A 20,958-nucleotide genomic window follows, 5' to 3' on the forward strand; every position below is an offset into this window, starting at 1 on the left:
AGGGAGCAGAGGGGCATTTCATTCAGCCTGGAAATGGAGTGAAAAATCACGCATTCCAGCAGCTTAGGGTCTGTGAGCTCGTGAACCTCCAGAAAGTAGGGGTAAAACTGCGTGCGTTCGTGCGTTTGTCACAGTCTCTAAGGCATCTGTGATTCAGAGACGGAGAATGGCTGCTGGGCCAGATGATCTTCCAAGGTCCCTTCCAGCTCCCAAGCCTGTGGTTCTATAACCATATAAGGCCGCTGTGCCTGGGGAGGCTCCCTGCAGCTGAGTGCAGTCTTAGACTGAGGGGGTGCAGAGAGCCAGGGAGCCCGGGCCAGGCCTGCTGCAGGGTCCCCGAGGCAGCAGAGAGGAGCCGCGCTAGGGGAGCTGGGGGGTCCCTCCTCGGTACCTCTTCCCAGAAGGCTCAGACCTGCTCGGGCAGGCTGGGCGCCACCCTCCCTCTCGCTCCCGTTTCCACTTGAGATCTCCTCCCTCAACTGCGTTGCCAGGTTTCCAGAGTTCAGCTGGTGGCTTCTGTTCAAAGTCGAATGCTCAGGGCTGCAGAGTCAGCTCTTGCGTGCTCCCCATTTCTTCTCGTCTGGTAGCTTGGAACACCCGCAGGGTCCCTAAGTTTTGGGTGGCGCAAGTGCAGCGTCTGGCTTGGCCTCCCTTGCTGCTCTGACCCCGCAGGCATGGGAACCTGGTGGATTCCCACCTCGGCACCCTTGTCCGCCTCCTTTAGTGAGCCCCGTGGAGAGGGGTGGGTCTTGCACACCTGTGTCCTCCTACCTCACGTAGTTATGTCCCACTTTGTCTGAGTACTGACCAGAGCCCAGCCCTGTCTGTGCCAGGTGATAAGGAGAGGGGGAAATGAGGTGAGTGAGATGTGGTACCTGACCTCCAGGGGCTGACAGACTGGTATAAAGACGGAAAATTAATAAACAAGTCTACTAGGAGATGATCTCTGATGATTGTTGTTATCAAGGTACAAAACATGTTTTAGTCATGACTCTCTCTGTTGTTTGTAAATGACAGAAACCCAAGTCAAATTAGCTTTTGCAAAAATAAGGGGGAATTTTTTGGCTCATATCACTCAAAAGAGTAGGGATAAAGTTCACTTCAGGCGTGGCTGTATCCAATGGCTCACCTGATGTGTCTGGGACTTGATTCTGCACTCTGTCACTCTACCACGTAGATGAAGGTCAGTTTATCTGGGGCTACTGCAGTGTGAGATACCAGAGATGCCACCGACTGTTGCTAAGGTGTCCCCTGCAGCCTCACTCCTGCTTTCCATGTCCATGGAGCCTTGTCTCCAGGGCTCAGACCTGGGCTGCCTCTCCAGCCCCGAACCAGACACCTCCTTTCCCTGCCCCACACTCCTTCAGCTGATATTGTAGGAGGTGTTCTCATGCTCACTTTGTGAAATCTCTGGATTCCCTGGGAACCTGGATAGAGGGATGGAGGGCAGAAGCAGCAGCCCTGCCTCTCAGCACCAGCTTGGTGGTCATAAGCAGGGCCTCAAAGGCCACTTTGACAATTACTGGCTGTGTGACCTCAAGTAAGTGGCTTAACCCCTCTGAGCCTCAGTTTCCTCATCTGTAAAAAGGAGATAATAGTTTTTACCTCCTAGGATTGTTTTGAAGATTAAACAAGATGGAGCATGTAAAGCACTAGCACAGAGAGTAAAGCCTCAAACGCTAGCTGCCGTTATTATTCTGCTGCTTTTTTACCACGAATGAAGAAAATTCTGTTTGGGAGATTTTTACTTTAGAATGAGGATGTTATTACTAATAGCTACCATTTATTATGTACTGACTGTACCTTTATTATGTAATGATTATGTATTATGCATGTGATAAGCACTTTACAGTTATTCCTCACAACAGCTCCTTGCAGATGAGGAAACCAAGGCCTGAGGGGTTAAATCCTTTCCAGAGACACACAGCTCCTCAGTGATAGCGCTGGGGTCGCCCACGCCTGACTCCTAAGCTCTAACCACTGCTCTACCGTGCTTCTCAGGAATGAGATGGGGAAGTAGAAAATGAAGTGGCTTTAAGTGAAACTGTTAAGCATATGTGACTCAGGTTAATGCTGGGGGAGAGGAAGGGAGGAATGTGCTTGAAAGAAATACTGGAGGGACTTACACTAAAAACTCAGTGTTTTTCTCTGAATGGGAGGATTATGAATAATATACTTTTTAGTGTTGTTTTATATGGTCCAACTTTTCTAGTGTTGAGTACTTACTACTTTGTAGTTAGGAGGGGATATAAAATTCTACCCTTAAATAGGAAGCTCAATTTTAAGCTAATATAAGCCAGTTTGAACAAGTTATAAAACTAATGATCATAATTTGAGCAATTTTTCCCCAAATTGCATCATTTCTGCAGGCCTCATATGAAGCTTTTTTATCTTGGGCCACCCCAGGCACCAGGCTGAGCCCTTGCAGGCAGTATGCTACCTAGCTCAGCCCGAGGATTGTGGTGTGACAGAGAGGACTGTGTGCCAGGACCTGGGTTCTGCTCCTGCCTCTGGCGCTTACCTGCTGAGAGATAGTAGGCCAACTACTTAATCTCTCTCAGTCTCAATTTCCTCTTCTGTCAAATAGGTATAATAAAATCCTACCCTCTCGACCTTATTAGGAAGTGTAAAGATTGATACCAATAGGTGTGAAAATGATAGTCCCATCCCCATGTGGGGGGATATCCTGTAGGCAGCCAGGGTCTTCAGAAGGGTGGAAGGCCTTCTGGTCCAAAATGAAGCAGGAGAAGCTCATTGCACCGGAGAATGTATCATGGGGACCGGCCAATCCCAGCTGTACTGCTCAGGTCACCCAGAGGTTCCCACCCTCTAAGGGGAGTCTCGTCATGGAGGCTGGGTAACAGCTGGCTTCTTTACATAGCTTATTAGTGGTTGTTCTAGAGTTTGCAACATGTGTCTTAACTTACCACGCTTTACTCTCAAGTAATGTTATACCACTTCATGTAGAATTTAAGAATTTTCCATTTTAGCCCTCCTGTCCTCTGTGCTGTTGTTGCATAAGCTTTACTTTTACATATGTTAGAAATGTCACAATACATTCTTCAGCCTTTTTTCTCTCTTTGCTTGAGTTTGGATAGTTTCTATTGCTGTGTCTTCAAGTTCACTAATCTCCTATGTGTCTAATCTCCTGTTAACCCATACGGTGAAACTTTTATCTCAGATATTGTATTTTCATCTCTAGATAGTACATTTTTTCTTTTTTATATCTTCCATTTCTCTACTCATTGTGTTGATGTTTTCCTTTAATTTCTTGAAAATATTTAAAATAGATTTCTTAAAATTCTTATCTAGTTCGTCATCTCTGTCCCTTCTGAGTCTGCTTCTATTGACTGATTTTTCTCCTGGTTATCGGTCACACTTTCCTGCTTCTTTGCATTTTCAGGAATTTTTTACTGGATGGGGACATTGTGAATATTATATTGTTAAGTGTCTAGATTTTGTCGTCCTCGTTTGAAGAGTGTTGGACTTTATTCTCTCAGGCAGTTGAGTTACTTATGGGTTAGCTTGATTTTTTTGAGGCCTATGTTTAAGCTGTGTCAGGGTGGGTCTAAAGTAGCCTTTACTCTAGGGGTAGGTTGGCCCTACTGCCATGGCACGAGCCTTCTGGGGTCTCTGCTGAGTACCCTAGGTGTTCAACAAGGACTCTCCACTCTGGCTGGTCAGAACCTGAATGTCTCCCAGCCTTGGGTGAGCTTGGGAAAGTGCTCAGCTTACGAGCTCCCTGATACCTGTTCCTTGCTGAGCTTGTAGAGTCTCCCCCACTTCAGCCACAGACTCAAGGAGACCCCTATTCAGATATCTGGAGCTTTCTCTCTCTCTGTGGTTCTCTCTCTGGTCCTCTGCTCCTCAAATTCCAGCCCCCTCAGCCTTCCTGAACTTGGATCTTTATCTCGTCAGCCCAGTAAAACCGCTCTGCTCTGCTTGGGTTCTCCCTCCCCACAATGAGGTCTGGTAAACGCCTCCAGGCAGAAAGCCAAGGCAGTCATAGGACTCGCCACATTTGTTTCCCTTCTCTCTGGGGTCACAGTCCTGTGCTGCCTATTCTCCAATGTCCGAAACTGCTTGTTTCACGTATTCTGTCCAGTTTTCTAGTTGTTCACAGTGGGAGCTAGCAATTCCCTTTGAGAGCCCTCTGGGGGATAGTGCACCAAGAGACTTGTACAGAATTGGACTTGGGGCTAAAGTCAATGCAAAGGCAATAGAGTCGAGGCAGTCAGCATAAAGACCCAGAGCCCAGCACCAAGTCAGATTTTGCAACAGGAATTGTTAGTACACACCAACTGATGGATGGATAAGTAAAATATGATAAATCCATACAATGGAATATAATTTGTCAACAAAAGGAGTGAAGTACTGGCCCCTGCTATAACATGGATGAATCTTGAAAACATTGTGCTGAGTGAAACTAGTCACAAAAGACCACATCTTATATGATTCCATTTATGTGAAATATCCAGAATAGGCAAATTGATAAAAACAGAATGCAGATCAGTAGTTGCTCATTCCTGGGGCTGGGGATGACTAGTGAGTGCTAATGAGTACGTGATTTCTTTTGGTGGGGACAAAAATGTTCTAAAATTAGACTGTAGTGATCATTGCCCAACTTTGTGAATGTACTAAAAAACATTGACTCACACTTTAAATAGGTGGATTGTATGGTATATGAATTGTATCTCAATAAAATTGTTTCAAAAAAGAAAATAGAATTGTTAGCACATTTCTCCTGTACTGAAGGGGCTGTGAGGTGGAAGGCGGGTCTCAGCTATTATGTTGGTGTGTGTACATGTGACAAGGAGCATGCAATCTCAGACCGAAAGATACAACCAAAGAAGAGTTTACACAGTTCATTGGGAGATGACTGATGTTGGATATTAGTCTTAAAATCCATTCACTCTTTCTTAATTACTTCAACCATAAGAGAATTCTAGCAAAGTTTCGGGTTATTCCCCCTTTCTAGCCTTCTCTCCTATCCAGGACCTTGTCAGCAGGGAACATTTATTGAGTGGCCACTATCTGCAGGGAGAAGGGACATTAGGGCGTGTCTAGGCTTCACCCTGACCTCAGAGGAACCTGAGAACAGGAGAGGCCTGTGTCACATGGCCTCTGAGAACTGTGATGTCCGCATCGTGTCCTCTGTGTCATGTTCAGAGCCACCAGAGTAAGGGTGACACAGTGGTCAAATCCCAGCCGAGGATGGGAGAGTAGACACACTCCTTCTGTTGACTTTTCTGTTGTCCGAGATGAAGATGGTTCATTTTAAGCGAATCCTCGTCCCTTCATTAGAAGCACTGTGAGTTTTCTGTGAAAGAAAAATGTATTATTCCTTTGCAGGCTTGTTGCAGGGGTCTTCAGCAATATGCTCCTGAGTGGATATTTAAGTTAAGACCCTGAGCTTTGCTTAAAATAATGCTAACATGAATCGAGTGCTTAGTGTGTACCTCTCCTATTCTAAGTGCTTTCAGATGTTATCAACACCTTGCTCACTAATATTTCTCTCACTAGATAGAGGGAAGGTAAAAAGCCTGCATTTCTTTTTTCCACTATTCTGTTTGTCAGATTAATTTTAAGTAATTTAGGTAGATTTTTTCCTTTAGATTTTATGATGTTAATGCAGCAGCTCAGTAATTCAGCATCCAAATTAGACCTAGCCTTCAGCCAGCTAGGCCAGGAGATTGGTTGGCCCCGGGGGCCTCACACACCTGGTGAGGACAGCACACTCATCAGGTCTGGTGTGTGTGGTTTTTCTCTAGGATCATCCACGAAGATGGCTTCTCTGGAGAAGACGTGAAACAGTACAAGCCTGTTGTCTACAGCAACACCATCCAATCCCTGGCAGCCATCGTCCGAGCCATGGACACTTTGGGCATCGAATATGGTGACAAGGAGAGAAAGGTAGGCCTCTGAGCCCACGGGCACAGTGAGGAGAGGGCCTGTCTCTGCTCCCGGCAGCACTCTCTTCATAGCGCCAGGCTGCCTTAGAGGAATAGAAGAGACTGTGCTGTATACGAGAGAGAAGGCTAGTCACCAACCTAAACCAGTTAACCACTTCACCTGGCGAACAAACAGGGGCTGCAGTGATGGGCAAACCTCCACAGCAGTGTTGCCATCAAAGACAACAGCCACAGAATTCCAGGGTTTATTTTGCAGATAAGAAAGGGTTGGTGACTGTTCTGGATTGGGACTCCCACAGCATTGTACAAGCACTTGCCCTTGGCAGTTAACTTGAACAGAAAAAATATTTCTTAAACGAAACAAGCTGGCCACCATCCGCCTCCCTAGGAGAGCTTGCTTTGCCTTGCGGGGGAGGGGGGGCAGCCATTTGGATTGACTCTCTTTCCTCCTTTAACCAAGGGATGGTTTCCTGCCTCTCCCAGGTGAGTCTGAGGGCCTAAGGAGCTCTCCTTTCTGTAGGAAGTCAAGGTTCCAGAAAAGGGACTGTTTTTCAGTTGCATTTCCAGGCATCTAATAAGTCGTGAATGGAATAAGTATATAAAAGTCTCACCTTCTGTGGGTCTGATAAATCATCTGTGACAGATAGCTTTAATTGTAAAATTCAATATTTTATGCACAGAATCCTAATTCCATGGGGCAGAGTTATCCCAGCTCGAGCAGTGGCTCCTTCAGGTACTGGGGAATTGGGTGGCAGAGTGTGTCCGAGGCCAGGTCGGGACGGGGAAGTCGGGCGCTGGCAGGAGGGCCAGGGCCCCATCCACTGCTCCTCAAGGAGCCTGAGTCCAGAAGCTGGTTCTGCAGAGGAAGCACTTCTCCCCGGCCCCCCCAGGGGACAGGCTTTGGTTTTGGTCCCAGAGCCCGGGCCTGTGGGAGGAGGGGCACGGCTTGTTCTTCAGTCTTGTCTCCATTAAACATTCACTGAGGGCTGATGATGTGCCAGATATTGTGCTGGCTGCTAGGGACACAGAAACGAGCACTGTGGGAGCGGTGCCTAGAGGAACCAGTCAGCAAATACCCACTCAGATCACCAGAATTAGCCAAGACGGTTACAAGACTTAATCATTTCAGTAATACTGGCCACGGTAGTGATACGAATAGCCCCATTTGTTGAGCATCTACTCGCTGCCAGGCACTGGGCTAAACAGTTTACGTCTGTTAACTCGTTTTAGTTAACTCAGCATTAAAGCCCAGAACAGGAGGGGTCTGGTCTGATCTTCAGATATGGGACAGGCCACAAGCCTTTGGTCTCTGTCTCCCTTTTGGCCAAAGAGAGAGCATAGTGCCTGAACCTCAGTTAACCAGATGACCGACACAGTGCAAAAGGCTTGTGTGTCCACAGCACACTCCCTGCACACATACACACGCAGCCTGCGACATCTTCCAAGAGTGTGTGTGTTCACCACCGTGCCCACCTCCCAACCAACTCTTCCTTCCCCAAAATTTCCCGCCCTGGTTATGACCCAGGAAAGTCAACGGGACTTTGGAATGCTTTTCTCCTTCCATTTTGGAAAACATTAATTGTTCCTGTGGGAGGTTTTTTTCCATTTTATTATCCTGAATAGAGAGATGATTGCTTAGGAATAGCTGGGAACATGATATATTAAGAAGTATACTGCAGGGCCCCTGGGGCCTCTCCTCTGTGGGATTTCCCAGTCAAGACAGCCCTCAAGCAGGAGGATAGGGAAGGCTCCAGTGGAAAGGAAGACTGAGAACAGAGTGGGGACTCCCTGGAGAGTCCCCAGGACACGGTAGAGTTGGAACCCAGTCCTCTTATGGCAGGTGGCACCATGGCAGGGCCTGACCCATCCCTAGGGCAGTGCGGGCTTGTCAGGCGCATCCTCCTGCTGGCACAGGCCTCCAGGCACTCGAGCACCTCCTCCCTGTGTTATTTCACCTGTGAAGAGCAGGAAAGGAAAGTTGACCCAAGACTCAAGCCAAAGGGAGCCGGGCAGCTAGAGAAGGTATTTCCCGGGAGTAGGCTGGTAAGGATTTACAGTCTGGGGAGCTGGGCAGAGGGACACCCTGGTATCAGCTGGGGACACAGGGTACAGCTACATGAGACTGGTTAGCCAGAGAAAGTCCCCCTGAACCTGGAAAAGGAGTGAAACTTGGCCACAAGAAGGAGCCAGCCACGGAGGGGGAAGAGACAGAGGTTCCAAGCAAGTACCAAGGCCCTGAGCCTGGCATGCCAGAAGAGAGAAAGCTTCTGTTCAGCCTGAATTGCACGCTGGGGGAGGGAAGGGGCCCTGGGGTATTGGATGCCCTCCAGTTAGGTCTGCCTGCAGCCAGCCAGTTGTTGGTACTCAGATGCCCTGGCCCCAGGGCTGAGTCTCCAAACTCTTTCCTCTCTCAGATCCCCAGGGGTTGCCCTGGGTGATCTGCTGTTTTGGATGTTGGGAGAACCACCCCATAGAGAACAGACCCAGACTGGTATTTTGGTCTCTAAAGAAAAGACCTCCTTCCCTCTCTTGGCTTCCCCACCTCTACCATCCTCCATCCTCCCCCCCACCCATCATGGGGTATCTGGAGGAGGACAGCCTCACACCCAGCTTCTGCTTGAGCCAGCCAGCTCTGCACACTCCACACAAAGAAGCATCTAGAAGCTTCCCTGCTGTACCTTATTAGAACAGGTGTCCCTGACTTCTCCTGGCATCTGGCTCACCACCTTCCCTAGCGCCACAGTGGAGGGAGGACTGACTGGTTTCTTCCTTGGGTTCTCTGTGATGTGGACTCACTTGAGGTCACTTGAGCATGAACCCAAGTTTGAAAAAGCCTTGGTGTAGGGCACACAGCAGGGACTCGGGACTGGCCTCATGGCTGAGTGGTTAAGTTCATGCGCTCTGCTTCGGCGGCCCAGGGTTTCGCCAGTTCAGATCCTGGGTGCGGACCTAGCGCCGCTCATCCAGCCATGCTGAGGTGGCATCCCACATGCTACAACTAGAAGGACCCACAACTAAAATATACAACTATGTACTGGGGGGCTTTGGGGAGAAGAAGGAAAAATAAAATAAAATGTTTAAAAAAACCAAACCAGCAGGGACCCCCTTACATCAGTGTGGGTCTTCCACACCCCGTGCCCCATCTTTCGCAGACCACGGACCGCTTCCCAAGGACACTATGCACTCCCATGCCTCTAGACCTTGCCTCAGGCCGCACCCTCTGCCTCTGATGCCTTCTCCCCTTCTTTCCCCTTCTTTTTCTCCTGGAACTCCTCCTATTCAGTAAGGACCAGCTTAGCTCCTGTGTCTTCCATGAAGCCTTCCCTCTTCTTTCCCCGTTGAGCACTTACTCATGCACTGGTAGAAGGCTGGTTGTTTGTGTCACTTTTTCCTTAGAGCAGAGACCCTTGCACTTTAGGATGGTCAAAACCCATCTGAGCAGCTAATGAAAGCCTGAGCCTTGTCTCCAGAACAGTGCACACATGCACATAGCTAGGAAGTTTTGCATATAATTTCCGGTGGGCTCTGGAACCAGTAAAGCCCACCAATGAAGTCTAGAATAGGAACTCCTTCTCAAAACCTGTGTCATTCATCTTTGGGTCACCTCCTCAAGCCAACAACCAGCACAGCACTGAGCACATAGTAGGTCTTCAAAAACACATCCCTTGGGGCTAACCCCGTGGCCGAGTGGTTAAAGTTCGTTACGCTCTGCTTCGGTGGCCCAGGATTCACAGGTTCAGATCCCGGGTGCAGACCTACTCCACTCATCAGCCATGCTGTGGAGGCGTCCCACGTACAAAGTAGAGGAAGATTGGCACAGATGTTAGCTCAGGGTGAATCTTCCTCACAAAAAAAAATAACAACAAGCAAAAGCACATCCCTTAAGTGAAATGACGTTTCTAACTTTCCCAGTGCTCAGAGAAAAAAGGAAAAGTACCTATAATTTCATCACTAAATGAACAGATGTTGATTGAGAACCTACTATGTGTGGGCTTTCTGCTAAGCCCTGCATAAAGATTGATGGGCATGTGAGATGAGGCCTGTGAGGAGCTGGTCATCTTCCAGGGAAGACAGGGCTCCCAGGCTGAATGAGCACAACCATTCCACAAGGTGGTCAGGAAAAGCTTCTTAGAGGAAGCGAGGCTGGACCTGTCCTTGAAGCAGAGATGTGGCTTGACAGGGGCAGATGTGGGTGAGGAAAGGGACTTGAAGCAGGGAAGAACATGAGTAAAGGTCGTGGGTTGGTAGTGACCAAAGGAGATTTGATTGACAGAGGAGGCCAGTGGCCAGAACCGAGGGTTAGGGTGAGGGCAAGTTGTGGGAGGGTTAGAAGAGACAGTCCAGGTCAGGTTGGGGGGAGATTGGTCCTTGGAAGGGATGCCAAGGAGTTTGAGTTCTATCCTGTTAGCAGTAGGCAGCCATTGATAGATTCTCAGCTGGGGAGGGGTGGGATAAAAGTGACTTTTAGGATATGATCATGATGGCATGTGCAGGGTGGCCCAGTGTAGGGAGAGACTGAAGGTGGGGAGACGGGTTGGGAAGCTACAGTAATTGACCACACGTGAGGTGTGGGGGTCTCAATGGGGGTGGAAAAGAAGGGCAGCAAGGTGAGGTGTGGTGGCAAAAGGAGGAGAGGGGCTTGGTGATTATTTGGCTACTGGGGCAGAAGTGTAAGGATCAGGAAACTGGTTCTCTAGTGTGACCAGCCTGGAGGACTGAGAGCAAGGCAGAGCCTGGTGAGACGGAGCCGGGGACAGGGCTGCGCTGGGCCTAACAGGGTGAGTCTGGTTTCAAAGGAATGGGCTTCTAGGTGGGGGTGGTCAGTAGATGGACTCAGAGAACTGAAGCTCCAGGAATTAAAGATGGTGATGAATAATAGTGGCTTTCAATTTTTATGTTCCAGGGACTGTTTTAAACAATTTGCATGAATTAAATTATTTAACCCTAACAACTCCCTGTGCAGTGGATGCTGTTTGTTATCCCCATTTTACAAGTGAAAAAAAAATGGGGCACAGAGAGGCGAAGTGACTTGCCCACAGTCATGGAGCTAAAATATAAATGTCTATGGTGTAGATATGTAACCCTAATGAATATCCATGTGATTCAGGGCCAGAGCAGAGTCCCATTTAAATAGGCACAGTACAATCAGACAAAATCATTGAAAGAGCCCTGCCCTTTATCCTAAATCTCTCTAAAAATATGAAAAGGGACCCAAAGGACAACGCCCATTGTTTTTCTCATATATCCTTTTCTGTCATCCTCGTGTCTGTCCCATCCCCACTCTCTGGAGCTGCTGTCCTTCCAGATTCCCCAGAGACCCTCCCTCTATCCCCAGCTTGCAAGGCTTTCCCTCCCCCTCTCTTTGTCCTTCTTTCTCTCCCACCTTTTCTCTCCCTCCTCCGTCCTCCTCCTCTCTGCCTATAAAGGTTCCCTCTCTTCCTCTCCCTCTCTCCCTTTCTCCATCTGTTCCTTGGTTTTTCTCTTTCTTCCTCTCCCTCCATCTTTTTCCTCCTTGCTCCTCCCTCTCTTTCTCTCCCCTCTTTCTCTTTCTGTATTCCCGTTTCTCCCTTTGCCTCTTCCTCTTTCTCTCCTTTCTCTCTCCCTCTTTCTCTCCCTCCTCACCCCCCAGCTCATTATCATGTAAATTGTCTCAGCCTTTTGAGCTGAGTCCCCCTCCTTCCTGGGTCTTCAGCCCTGGGCCTTCATCTGCATCACAAAAGCAGAGAAACTCGTCTGGCAGAACTGACCTAGACTCAGATACTAGTAGAAAGGATGGTGAAAACCGAACAATTATAGGATTAGAAGGTTCACTTGGACCGTAGGGGGATGGGGAAAGTCTGTGAACAATCCCCCATTAAAAAATTTCATCACACACGTGCATATATAAACATAGATAAAATTTAAGTGCATATACATGTATACTTGCATATGTAAAATATATTGTAAACTAATGGGACGATTGCCAAGAAGTAATGCCTCAAGCTTGCATGGGGCTTTATCCAGTTGAAATATTCTCATTTTCATTTGTTCCCCATTTGTGCATATGCCTGTTTCTCTCACTAAATTATAAACTCCTCAAGGACAAGATATAGATCTTATTCATCTAGTATGATGCCTGACACAAGGAACATTGGGTACTGCATTCAGATCCCAGCTGTACCACCAGCTATGTGGCCCTGGGTAAATTATTTAACCTCCTCAACCCTGTAAAATGGGCATAATCCTCATACTTCTTCCTTCCTCTACTGTAAAATGGAGTGAGATAATGCATATAAAGGGCTTAGGATAGTACCTAACTCAGAGAAAGTTCTCAGTACATATTAGCTCTTGTTCTTTTAATTATTTGTTTAAAATTATTGTCGTTGATCAAATATTGATGAATTACCCTCAGCAATCTAGGGAGGAAAGGGCAAGGTTTTATCTGCATTTTTCAGGTTAGAAACAAAGGCACCAGGCTTTTAATTGGCTGCCCAGAGTCACTGACCTAAACAGGATAAAGATCTTGCTGCCTGTGCTCTAATGCCCCACCAAGGGGCTTCATTAGAACTGCCCCCTAGAGATGTTGACAGCTCTTCGGGGAGGCAGAGTCAAATTTCCCAGTTAGGTTCCAGAATGTCATTGGATCTCCTCTGGTAAAAGAAATCTTGACATTTAAGTCACACAGTAGAGCTCAGAACATTATCTTTTTTTTAATCAGGGAAATATTGTGGTGCCATCTCCACAGCACAGTGCTGTTCGTCCTGTGGTTTGCATGAACTCTGAAACAGATGAAGACAAGGATGCTCTCTGGCCTGAGTTCCCTGGGCCTGGAGAAACCCGAGTGGTGGTTGTCAGATCTGGTGGGGCTGGGGAGGTGACAGATGAAGGCTGCATACTCCCGTGCCCAAATCTGAGGCCAGAAGAGGCTTCCACTGCCACAAGCTGGGCACCAGGCTCTCCAGCTGTAGCAGCCCAGGCCTGGCCCTGCTCTGACCATTTGCCTGCCCAGAACTCCTGCATTCAAGATCATCTCATTCTGCTGCTCCATTTTGCAGGTGGGGCAAAATAGGCTCCATCTGGCCCAAATAGGAAAGGGGCTTACTCAAGGGACAACCAGGCAGATGCAGTATTAGAACTTTAGGTTTTCTGAATCACTGTTTGGTTCTCTTTCTATCTCACCAGCCAAGTTGGGGCCTCACTTTCTTTCATTCAGTCGGTCAGTTAGTCATTCCACAAGTACTTATTGAGCATTCACTCCCTGGCAGACAGAGCACAGGGCAGCAGGATGAAAAGATATTGGAGCTCCCAAGCTTGTTCAGAGATCACATCCCTAAGATGAGAAGGTAGACTCCTTGATTCCCAAGGCCTCTGCCAGCTCTGCAGGACTCCGTGCAGCCAGCTCAGCCCGCTGTCTGTGGTCTAAGGCTTGTTGGGGCCCCAGCTTTGGCTTTGGGGCAGGCATCCGTTGTTTAAGCCCTGCTGTGGGGAGCCCCAGACCTGGCCGCTGGTACCTTGACCCAGGTTGGCAGCACCAGTGGCTCTTCCCAGCTCCCCTCCAAAAGGAAGGACCGACTCAAAGGTTAACGGCAGCTTTGAGGGACTAAAATCTCAGGTTTTTGAGATGTCCCTCAGATGCTTCTCCTCCTTAGAGTCTTCTTGGGTTTCCTCAGCCGAAATTGGTTGCTCCCTCCTCTGAACGCCTGTCATGCTGGAGCTGCACCCCAGCTGTCCCTGGCACTCTGCTTCGTGGTGTCTTACTTCTGCAGCCAGACAGTGAGTCAGGAAAGCCAGGACGGTCTTGTCCATCTGCGTGTTCCCCACAGTGTCGCGCCCAGGGCTGAGCAGGGGTCAGTGGATAGATGCGTTCGTGAGTGATTCTGTTCATCCAGGACGTGGGTGCCTCCTCGGGCCGAGTTCTGGGCTAGGTGCTAGGGACAAAGCACAGCCCCTACCCTGAACAGATGCATCCACGGAGGAGGGAGCGAAAGACACAGAACATGCTTGTTTTCATGCCTTCTTGATCTCCTCAACAGCCAGAGCAAGGGTGGCCGGAGCAGCCTCCTGCCGTCCCCCATTTGTTTGTCCATGCAGGCATTGCTGCAGTGGTGGGTAAGACCTGCCCCTTCCCCAAGGAGCTCAGGCAGGGAGCGCAGACACTGCAGTAGACAGCATTTTTTATTTTCGTGAAAGTGCAGCGGTGGGAACCCTGAGGTGGGTGATGATGAAGATAATAATAGTGACGTACCTCGAGGGGTTGTCTAAAGGTTGAATGACTCAGTAAGTGCAAGCTCTTAGAGCAGGGCCTGGCACACAGTAGGTGCTCAGGAAAGGTGAGCCGGTGTTAGCATCATGTGCCACGAAGCAAAGTGACAACTGCTGTAGTTTTACAAGGTTTATTACCGATGAAGGGAAGGAGGGAGGGAGGCCTCTGGGCCAAGGGCAGCACGAGCCAAGTCACAGTTCGTGCAAGGGGCTAAGAGCACGTTGGGGGAGTGCTGCTTTTGCTCGGGTCTGTCCTGTTGTCAACTATCCATGCTAGAGAAACAGTAGGAGAGCCGGAATAGGCTTGGACAAGTCCGCTTTCTGCGTGATTGGCATTTAAGAAAGAGGTGCTGATGAGGGGAAGATGAAGGTTCTCCTCCACTGAGTTTCCGAGTTTCCTAAGGACTAAGTAGAAAACCTTTGCTCTGAACCTGGGTGGAATGCTGAGCCGTTCCCTGCCTGAGCAAGTCAAGTGTTGAGGATACGCCAGGGTGCTCCCTTGTTGATGGAGGGTCACCCTGGGCCTCTGGGTCCTCTCCATGAACATCAGGGCTGTGTTCCAGGCCCAGAGATGAAGGACATCCCTATAGGAGGCTGGGCTGAATACGCTACCCCAGAACATTCTGAAGAAGTTGTCTTTGGAACTAAATTGTTGGAAAAACAGTTCACCTAAGAGAAAGCCCTTGTCCTTCCTGCCTTAGGCCTTTGGTGCAGAGGCACCAGTTCAAGCAGGAACACGCCCCCTGTCCTTGTCCTTCAAGAAGCGGGGACACACTCCCATTGTTATGGAGGTATTCCACGTATTGGGTTTTGGGTAGTCACAGCCTTAACTGTAAATGGCAAGCACTTTGCCTTGAGCAGGTCAGGTAGCTCCTCTGAGTTTCACTACGTCAGTTAGGATGTATTTGGCTGCAAGTTAAAAACACTCAACCAACAGTGTCCTAAACAGTAGGGGTGGTATCGTTTCCTGGACAGGGCATCCCAAGAGTCGGCAGTCCCAGGGCTGCTTCTGCAGCAGTGCAGATGAGGGCCTGGGTCAGCACCTCAGTGGCTCTCTGGGTGCTCATGCTTCCAAGATGGCAGGTAACACACCCTCTCACGAGGAGTCCAGAGGCGGGAGAAAGAAGCACAGCAGCCCAACTTCTTACTGCGCGTTGGCCTAGCAGCAAGGGAGCTGAAGAAAGCAAAAGTGTGGCTTTTTTTTTGCCTCTCTAGTAGGACACACAGACAAGAGAGAAGGGACTTGGGGGTGGCACCAGTCATCGCCTGCCACCCTCCCTGTGGACTGCCATGGGAAGTAAATAACAACTTGACAGTGGATGCGCTGAGTCAGTGGGGAGCCCTGCCCAGAGGCCGGGACTGGCAGTGGTGCTGTGGTGGATGGGTGCTCCACCAGGCTGTGGCAGGGGTGGGTCCTAGCTTCTCCAGTTTTTGCCTTTGTTTTCCCACTGTCTTAGTCTTTTGGGGCTGATATAACAAAAATACTATAGACTGGGTGACTCAACAACTTAACGACTTAAACAACAAATTTATTTCTTACGAAACAAATTTATTTCTCACAATTCTGGAGGCTGGGAGGTCCGAGGTGAAGGTGCCAGCAGACTAGGTGTCTGGTGAGAGCCCACTGCCTGATTCATGAACAGCCACGTTCTCACTGTGGCCTCACATGGCGGAAGGGATGAGGCAGCTCTCTGGGGTCTCTTATACAGGCACTAATCCCAATCATGAGGGCTCCACCCCCATGACCTAATCACCTCCCAGAGGCCCCTCCTCCTAAATCATTACACTGGGGAGTAGGTTTCAACATAGGAATTTGCAGGGGGACAGGGACACAAACATTCAGACTATAGCACCCACATAGGCTTAGAAACTAAAGTGTTGTCCCAAGGGACACCAGAGATAACATAGTTGGGGGAGGTGAATCCTGGCAGCACAAAGCTGGTGGCAGTAGTCTCTGGGAAGAATGTCCATCCAGATGAGGCTGGGGCACAGCTCCCTGGCCTCTATCTGGCCCTCCTGACCGCGAATCCGTAGCAGGCCAAGTGGAGTGGGTGTTCAAGGCTGGGCCACTGCTGGTCTCTGCGTGTTCGTTGCTTGTAGAAAGGGGCATGGAATTTTAAAAAGAAAGAAAAGAAAAGGAAACTTAAATGAAAGACTCCAGTTCATAGTAAATGAAAGCCACAGGCAATGATGCCTTGCACTTGTGCACACGCTCGCTCTCTCGCTCTCTCTCACTCTTTCTCGCTCTCTCTCTTTCTCTGACAAGCTTATAGTCCCTTCCGATCAGGACTGAGGTGGGCCCCCCTTTCTCTGCCCGGCCGCCCCACAGGGGAACTGGGAGCCTCCTCTTTGGAGAGGGAGCATTATGGGTACATCCTCTGGGCTCAAAGTAGTTGTTTTAAGGTGGCAAATGAGCTGCCAAGAGCCTTAGAAGATGCGGAGAACAGCTAAGCGAAGCCTGCCTGGTCAGCACGTCCATTCTTTGAGGTTCCCAGCATATTGAAAAATGAAAAATTCCCAAAACAAGGTCACAAAATTGTGGTATATTTTAAATGTGTATATTTAACAAATTAATACTTTGGACCCACCACAAATGCGATGCAATATAATTGTGCTACCTAAAAAATAGTTACAGGATTTATAAAAATATTGATTGAGAGTGCAGTGCCGGCCGTGTGGTCCTGTAGTGGAACACAGGTTAAACTTTGTGATAACACTGTCACCTTCCACCCCGGAGGTGTCTCCCTGACTATATCTATCATTTGGTCCAGGCCCCGAATTTGAGCCCTTTATGAATGTGCAGCCCCTTCCTGGTGACCCAATGCACTGTGGGAGGAGCCTGGGGACCAACAACATAGATTTCAGGGGTGTCAGGGACTGAGAAAGGGGTTAGGTTTGTTAAGGCAGAGGCAACATGTGGGTGAGACCTGAGTCACAGGCCGAGTTGGGAAAGCCAAGGTGGCATCTGGGTCCCCCGCCACTCAAAGGTCCTTCTCTATGTATGTTTGGCAGTGGGGGTAGTACCACACACACAGGATGGGGGACAGCTTCCCTAGGAAAACCAGAACCCATCTGCCCCTCCCACAACCAACACACATTCATCTTTTGCTTTACTCAGCTTGCGCCCCACTTCTTCTTTATTTGTGAGGCAACATATAGTGGTCTTGCATCACTGCCAAAGACCCCCTTCTGGACAAGTCAGCATACTTTGGTCACAAGTGATAGAAGACACAATCAAACTGGCTTGTGGAACAAAGAACAATCAGCTGGCCCAGTGATTCTCAAGTCTAGAGGTCCAGCTGCAGGTGAGGCTTGACTGAGCAGCTCAGATGACATCCCTGGCTTCTCTTCATCTCTCCACTCTGCCCCACTGTGTGGTCTTCACTCTAGACTCCACAAAATTGCTCTCTCACCTTGCAAGACAATAGCTACAGCAGTTAAGTTGACACATATTCCCACCACACTTAAACTGTGAGCATCCTGGGACATATGGAGCACAAGGTATGCCCATGCGGTATCTTCCCTGAGCAGCTACCCAGGTCCTGGGAGTCCCTCTCTCCTGTTGGCCCCAGTTGGATCACATGTCCATGCCTGAACCAGTCACTGTGACCAAGGGGATGCAGTACTCATATTGCCTGAGGGGCTCCTGGGACAAGAGTGAATTCCCCAGAGGAAAGCCAGGCGCTCATGAAAAAGGAAATGGAGGCAGAAGAAACGGATGCTGGGGAGGCCACCATAGCCGTCCTCAGATCTCTCCTTGACTTTAGTGCTGCTGACTGTGTCTGATTTCCATTGTATGCTGGAGGGCCAGCCAGGCTGAATCTTGCACAGCAGGATTATGTGATAATCGAGGTTAGCCTGGAGCCAGAGCTGCTGTTCCCATGGTGGCCTCTCCCCCAGTGGGCAAACCAGGATCCCAGGTGGCAGAGCACATGGTCACACAGCCCCCAGCCCATCACTCACCCTTCCAACCTCGTCTTTCCACGGGGGCGGGGGCCACAGCAGGGGCGATGGGAAAGTTGGAGATGAAAAGCAGACATGGGCCGGTGGGAGGGAAGTCCCCACAGGAGGACTCAGGTCTTTTCCCCCGCCCACCTGAGGCAGCAGGAACCTTACTGATGTGCCGGTCATAGCAAAGCACCGGCCCAGATCTCCTCTCAGAGCCAGGGTAGCGCGGTTGCAGAGGGCTGTACCCAAGGGAGACAGCTCAGCAGGGTTTAGCACCAGGCTTAGGAGTCAGAGGGAGATGACCCTGACCCTGGCCCTGCCTTTCGCCAGCACTGCACTTCAGGATCCCTCCCCGTCAGATTCCTCATCTGGAAACTGGAGGTAATCCTATCCTAACTAGCACAGGGTTGTTAGGGTAAAAGGAAAATGTGTGTTGAGAGCTGAGCCAAGGGGCCGGCCCGGTGGCGCAGCAGTTAAGTGTGCACGTTCTGCTTCTTGGCAGCCCTGGGGTTCGCTGGTTCAGATCCCAGGTGTGACATGGCACCGCTTGACAAGCCATGCTGGGGTAGGCGTCCCACATATAAAGTAGTGGAGGAAGATGGGCACGGATGTTAGCTCAGGGCCAGCTTTCCTCAGCAAAAAGAGGAGGATTGGTGGCAGTTAGCTCAGGGCTAATCTTCCTCAAAAAAAAAAAAAATGCTGAGCCGAGTACTCACAAACCTCTGCTGTTGCATCCCCTTCTCCCCCGCACTCCTCTGCCTGGAGCCGCGACTGGAAGCCTGGGTGGGACGGTAGTTTAAAAACTCGGGTGAAGAGTCAGTGCCAAGGACTCTGAAACACTGCAGGTCAAAGAGGGGGGCCCCACCCCTCCCTGAACTTAGCCGTTGTTTCTGGTCTGGTTCTGGCCCCAGGCTGGGAGACAGGGTGGGCCTCGGTCCCGGGCCCTCTTGCTGGTTCTGCAGGAGTGGAGCTGAAGAAGCTGCTCCTGAACCAGGGCCCAGCAAGGCCTGAGAGGGAAGCCAAAAGCAGGAGACAAGGGAAGACAAGGCAAGGCCCCAGAGAGGAGGAGGAGAGCAGCAAAGGGTGGGGACAGTCGCCTGGGAAGCACTCAGGGTGGTCCTTCATTAGTAGGAAGGCTCACCCCGTCAGGTGTCCCAGGGTCAGTGGGGTATTTAGCACAGTACCTGGCACGGAGCAAATGCTCCTTGGATGGCAGCTGCTCTGTCCCTCTTTATTAGGGCTGCATACAGCTCTGTGAATGTTGTTCCCACCGGAAACCCCTCCCCAGGCCTTCAGCTCAAAGTGTCTTCTCCTCCTCCTGGGTGCATGCAACATCTCTCTCTCATTCATTCACTCATTCATCCATCTGAGAAACGTTTTGTGGCCTATGCACTAGCATTGTGCTGAGGGCTGGGCACACTATAGTGAACAAGAGCAAGCAGGGGTGCTGCTGGCACGGAGCTCGGGCTGGGAGAAGATGGACACCCTTCAGTAACTCTGGAGGGCTGTGAGTGCCCAGACAGCAGGCCTGGCCTGTACTGAGGATGAGGTCTCTAACAAAGTGCAGGAGGGACTGGCCAGAGTGGGGCAAACAAGCGGGAGAGAAGGGGCAGGATGTAGCAGGCAAGTGGAACAGCATGTGCAAAGGCTCAGAAACGGCGAGTCCAACTAAGCGTAAGGGTCTGAAAGAAGGCCAGTATGGCTGGAGTTCAAAGATGGAGGGGGCAGAGGGGCAAGAGATAAGGCTGAAGGAGGCAGGGGCCAGCCAGGTGAGAAGAGCTTCTTGGCCCTGGAAGGAATTTTGGCTTTGTTCCTAGCTCAGCAGGAAGCCACTGAAAGTTTTAAGCAAGGCCAAGAAAGACTTGCCTCTGAAGAGGCCCACTGTGGCTGCCAGTGGAGCTGGATAGGTGGCCAGCAAGAGTGGTGATGGGAGGAGAAGCTGAGAGACCACTGCAGGCATCCAGGGATCATGGTCCACCTGGGCGATGTGCCAGTTGCCCCGGGGTTCCATGTCAGGTGGACCGCAGGCAGACCCAGAAGGAGGCCCAGTTCTCTCTGAGGACAGACTGCACCTCCCTATCCCACGAGCTCCTCCGGGCACACTGCCTGGCACGGAGCCGGCCAAATGCTGCACATGTCTGTTGGGTGAATGAATAGACGTCTCCGCCTCCCGAGCTTAACTGATGCAGGTGGGCGCCCAGGCCATGAGCACAACGGCAGCCCTGGCCTCCCACTCTGAGAGTCCTCGGGGGAGCCTCCTTCAGGTTCCGTGCGTCCAGAGAGCTGCTGCTGCCCCTCCCTAGCTTCAGCTCCTTGTGGGTGTTCTGGCCTCTTCTCCCTTAACCCCAACCCCTGGCCTCCGTTTCCTCATCAGTGAAACAGGGATGATTCTATACTGAACAGTCAAATGACCACAGACGAGAGCCTTGCACTACAGCGTGCTCCTCCAGCACAGCACGCACACGTCATTACCACTGACGCCCGCAGATCCTTTCTGGCTCAGGCAGCAAGCTTGCATCGCCCAGCACAAGGGCTTGCAGGCTGGCTTTTTCCCCCTCCTCTCTCCCAAGTCAGCCCAGGAGCAGCTTCTGAGGAGACGTGGATTTGGAGCATTTGCACAACCAGACTCCCCTCCCCCAATATCTCTGGTCTGAGGTCCCCGGGGCACAGTCTCGAAATAGCTCACTGCCAGCTTAGGCCCAGCTTTCCCAGCTCTGTGGGCGCCCTCCCCCTCCTTTTCCGCCCACTGTCTTCCTCCCTTTCTCTTTCCTGCTGTACTTCCCTGCGTGGTGCCGAGACCAGCTGGTTCTCCCGATGACAACTGGCCAAGGAGAGGAAGGCAGCTCTCCCGCCCCAG

General features: G+C 50.3%; 1 protein-coding gene across 4 annotated transcripts in view; it reads left to right on the top strand.

Annotated features, from left to right (window-relative positions):
* The window catches only part of GNAO1 (G protein subunit alpha o1), a 169,082-nt gene that overhangs the window by 76,937 nt on the left and 71,187 nt on the right, over positions 1-20,958 (top strand). For 2 of the 4 annotated variants that reach the window (XM_044761536.2, XM_044761535.2), the window contains exon 3: positions 5,772-5,913. In XM_044761536.2, the coding sequence (XP_044617471.1) occupies positions 5,772-5,913 (142 nt within the window). Of the gene's footprint in view, positions 1-5,114; positions 5,312-5,771; positions 5,914-20,958 lie in introns of those variants that run through there. The other 2 variants (XM_070500671.1, XM_070500672.1) reach the window with 2 other exon arrangements.

The sequence above is a fragment of the Equus asinus genome, chromosome 28, assembly GCF_041296235.1.
Source record: "Equus asinus isolate D_3611 breed Donkey chromosome 28, EquAss-T2T_v2, whole genome shotgun sequence".
Lineage (NCBI taxonomy): Eukaryota > Metazoa > Chordata > Mammalia > Perissodactyla > Equidae > Equus > Equus asinus.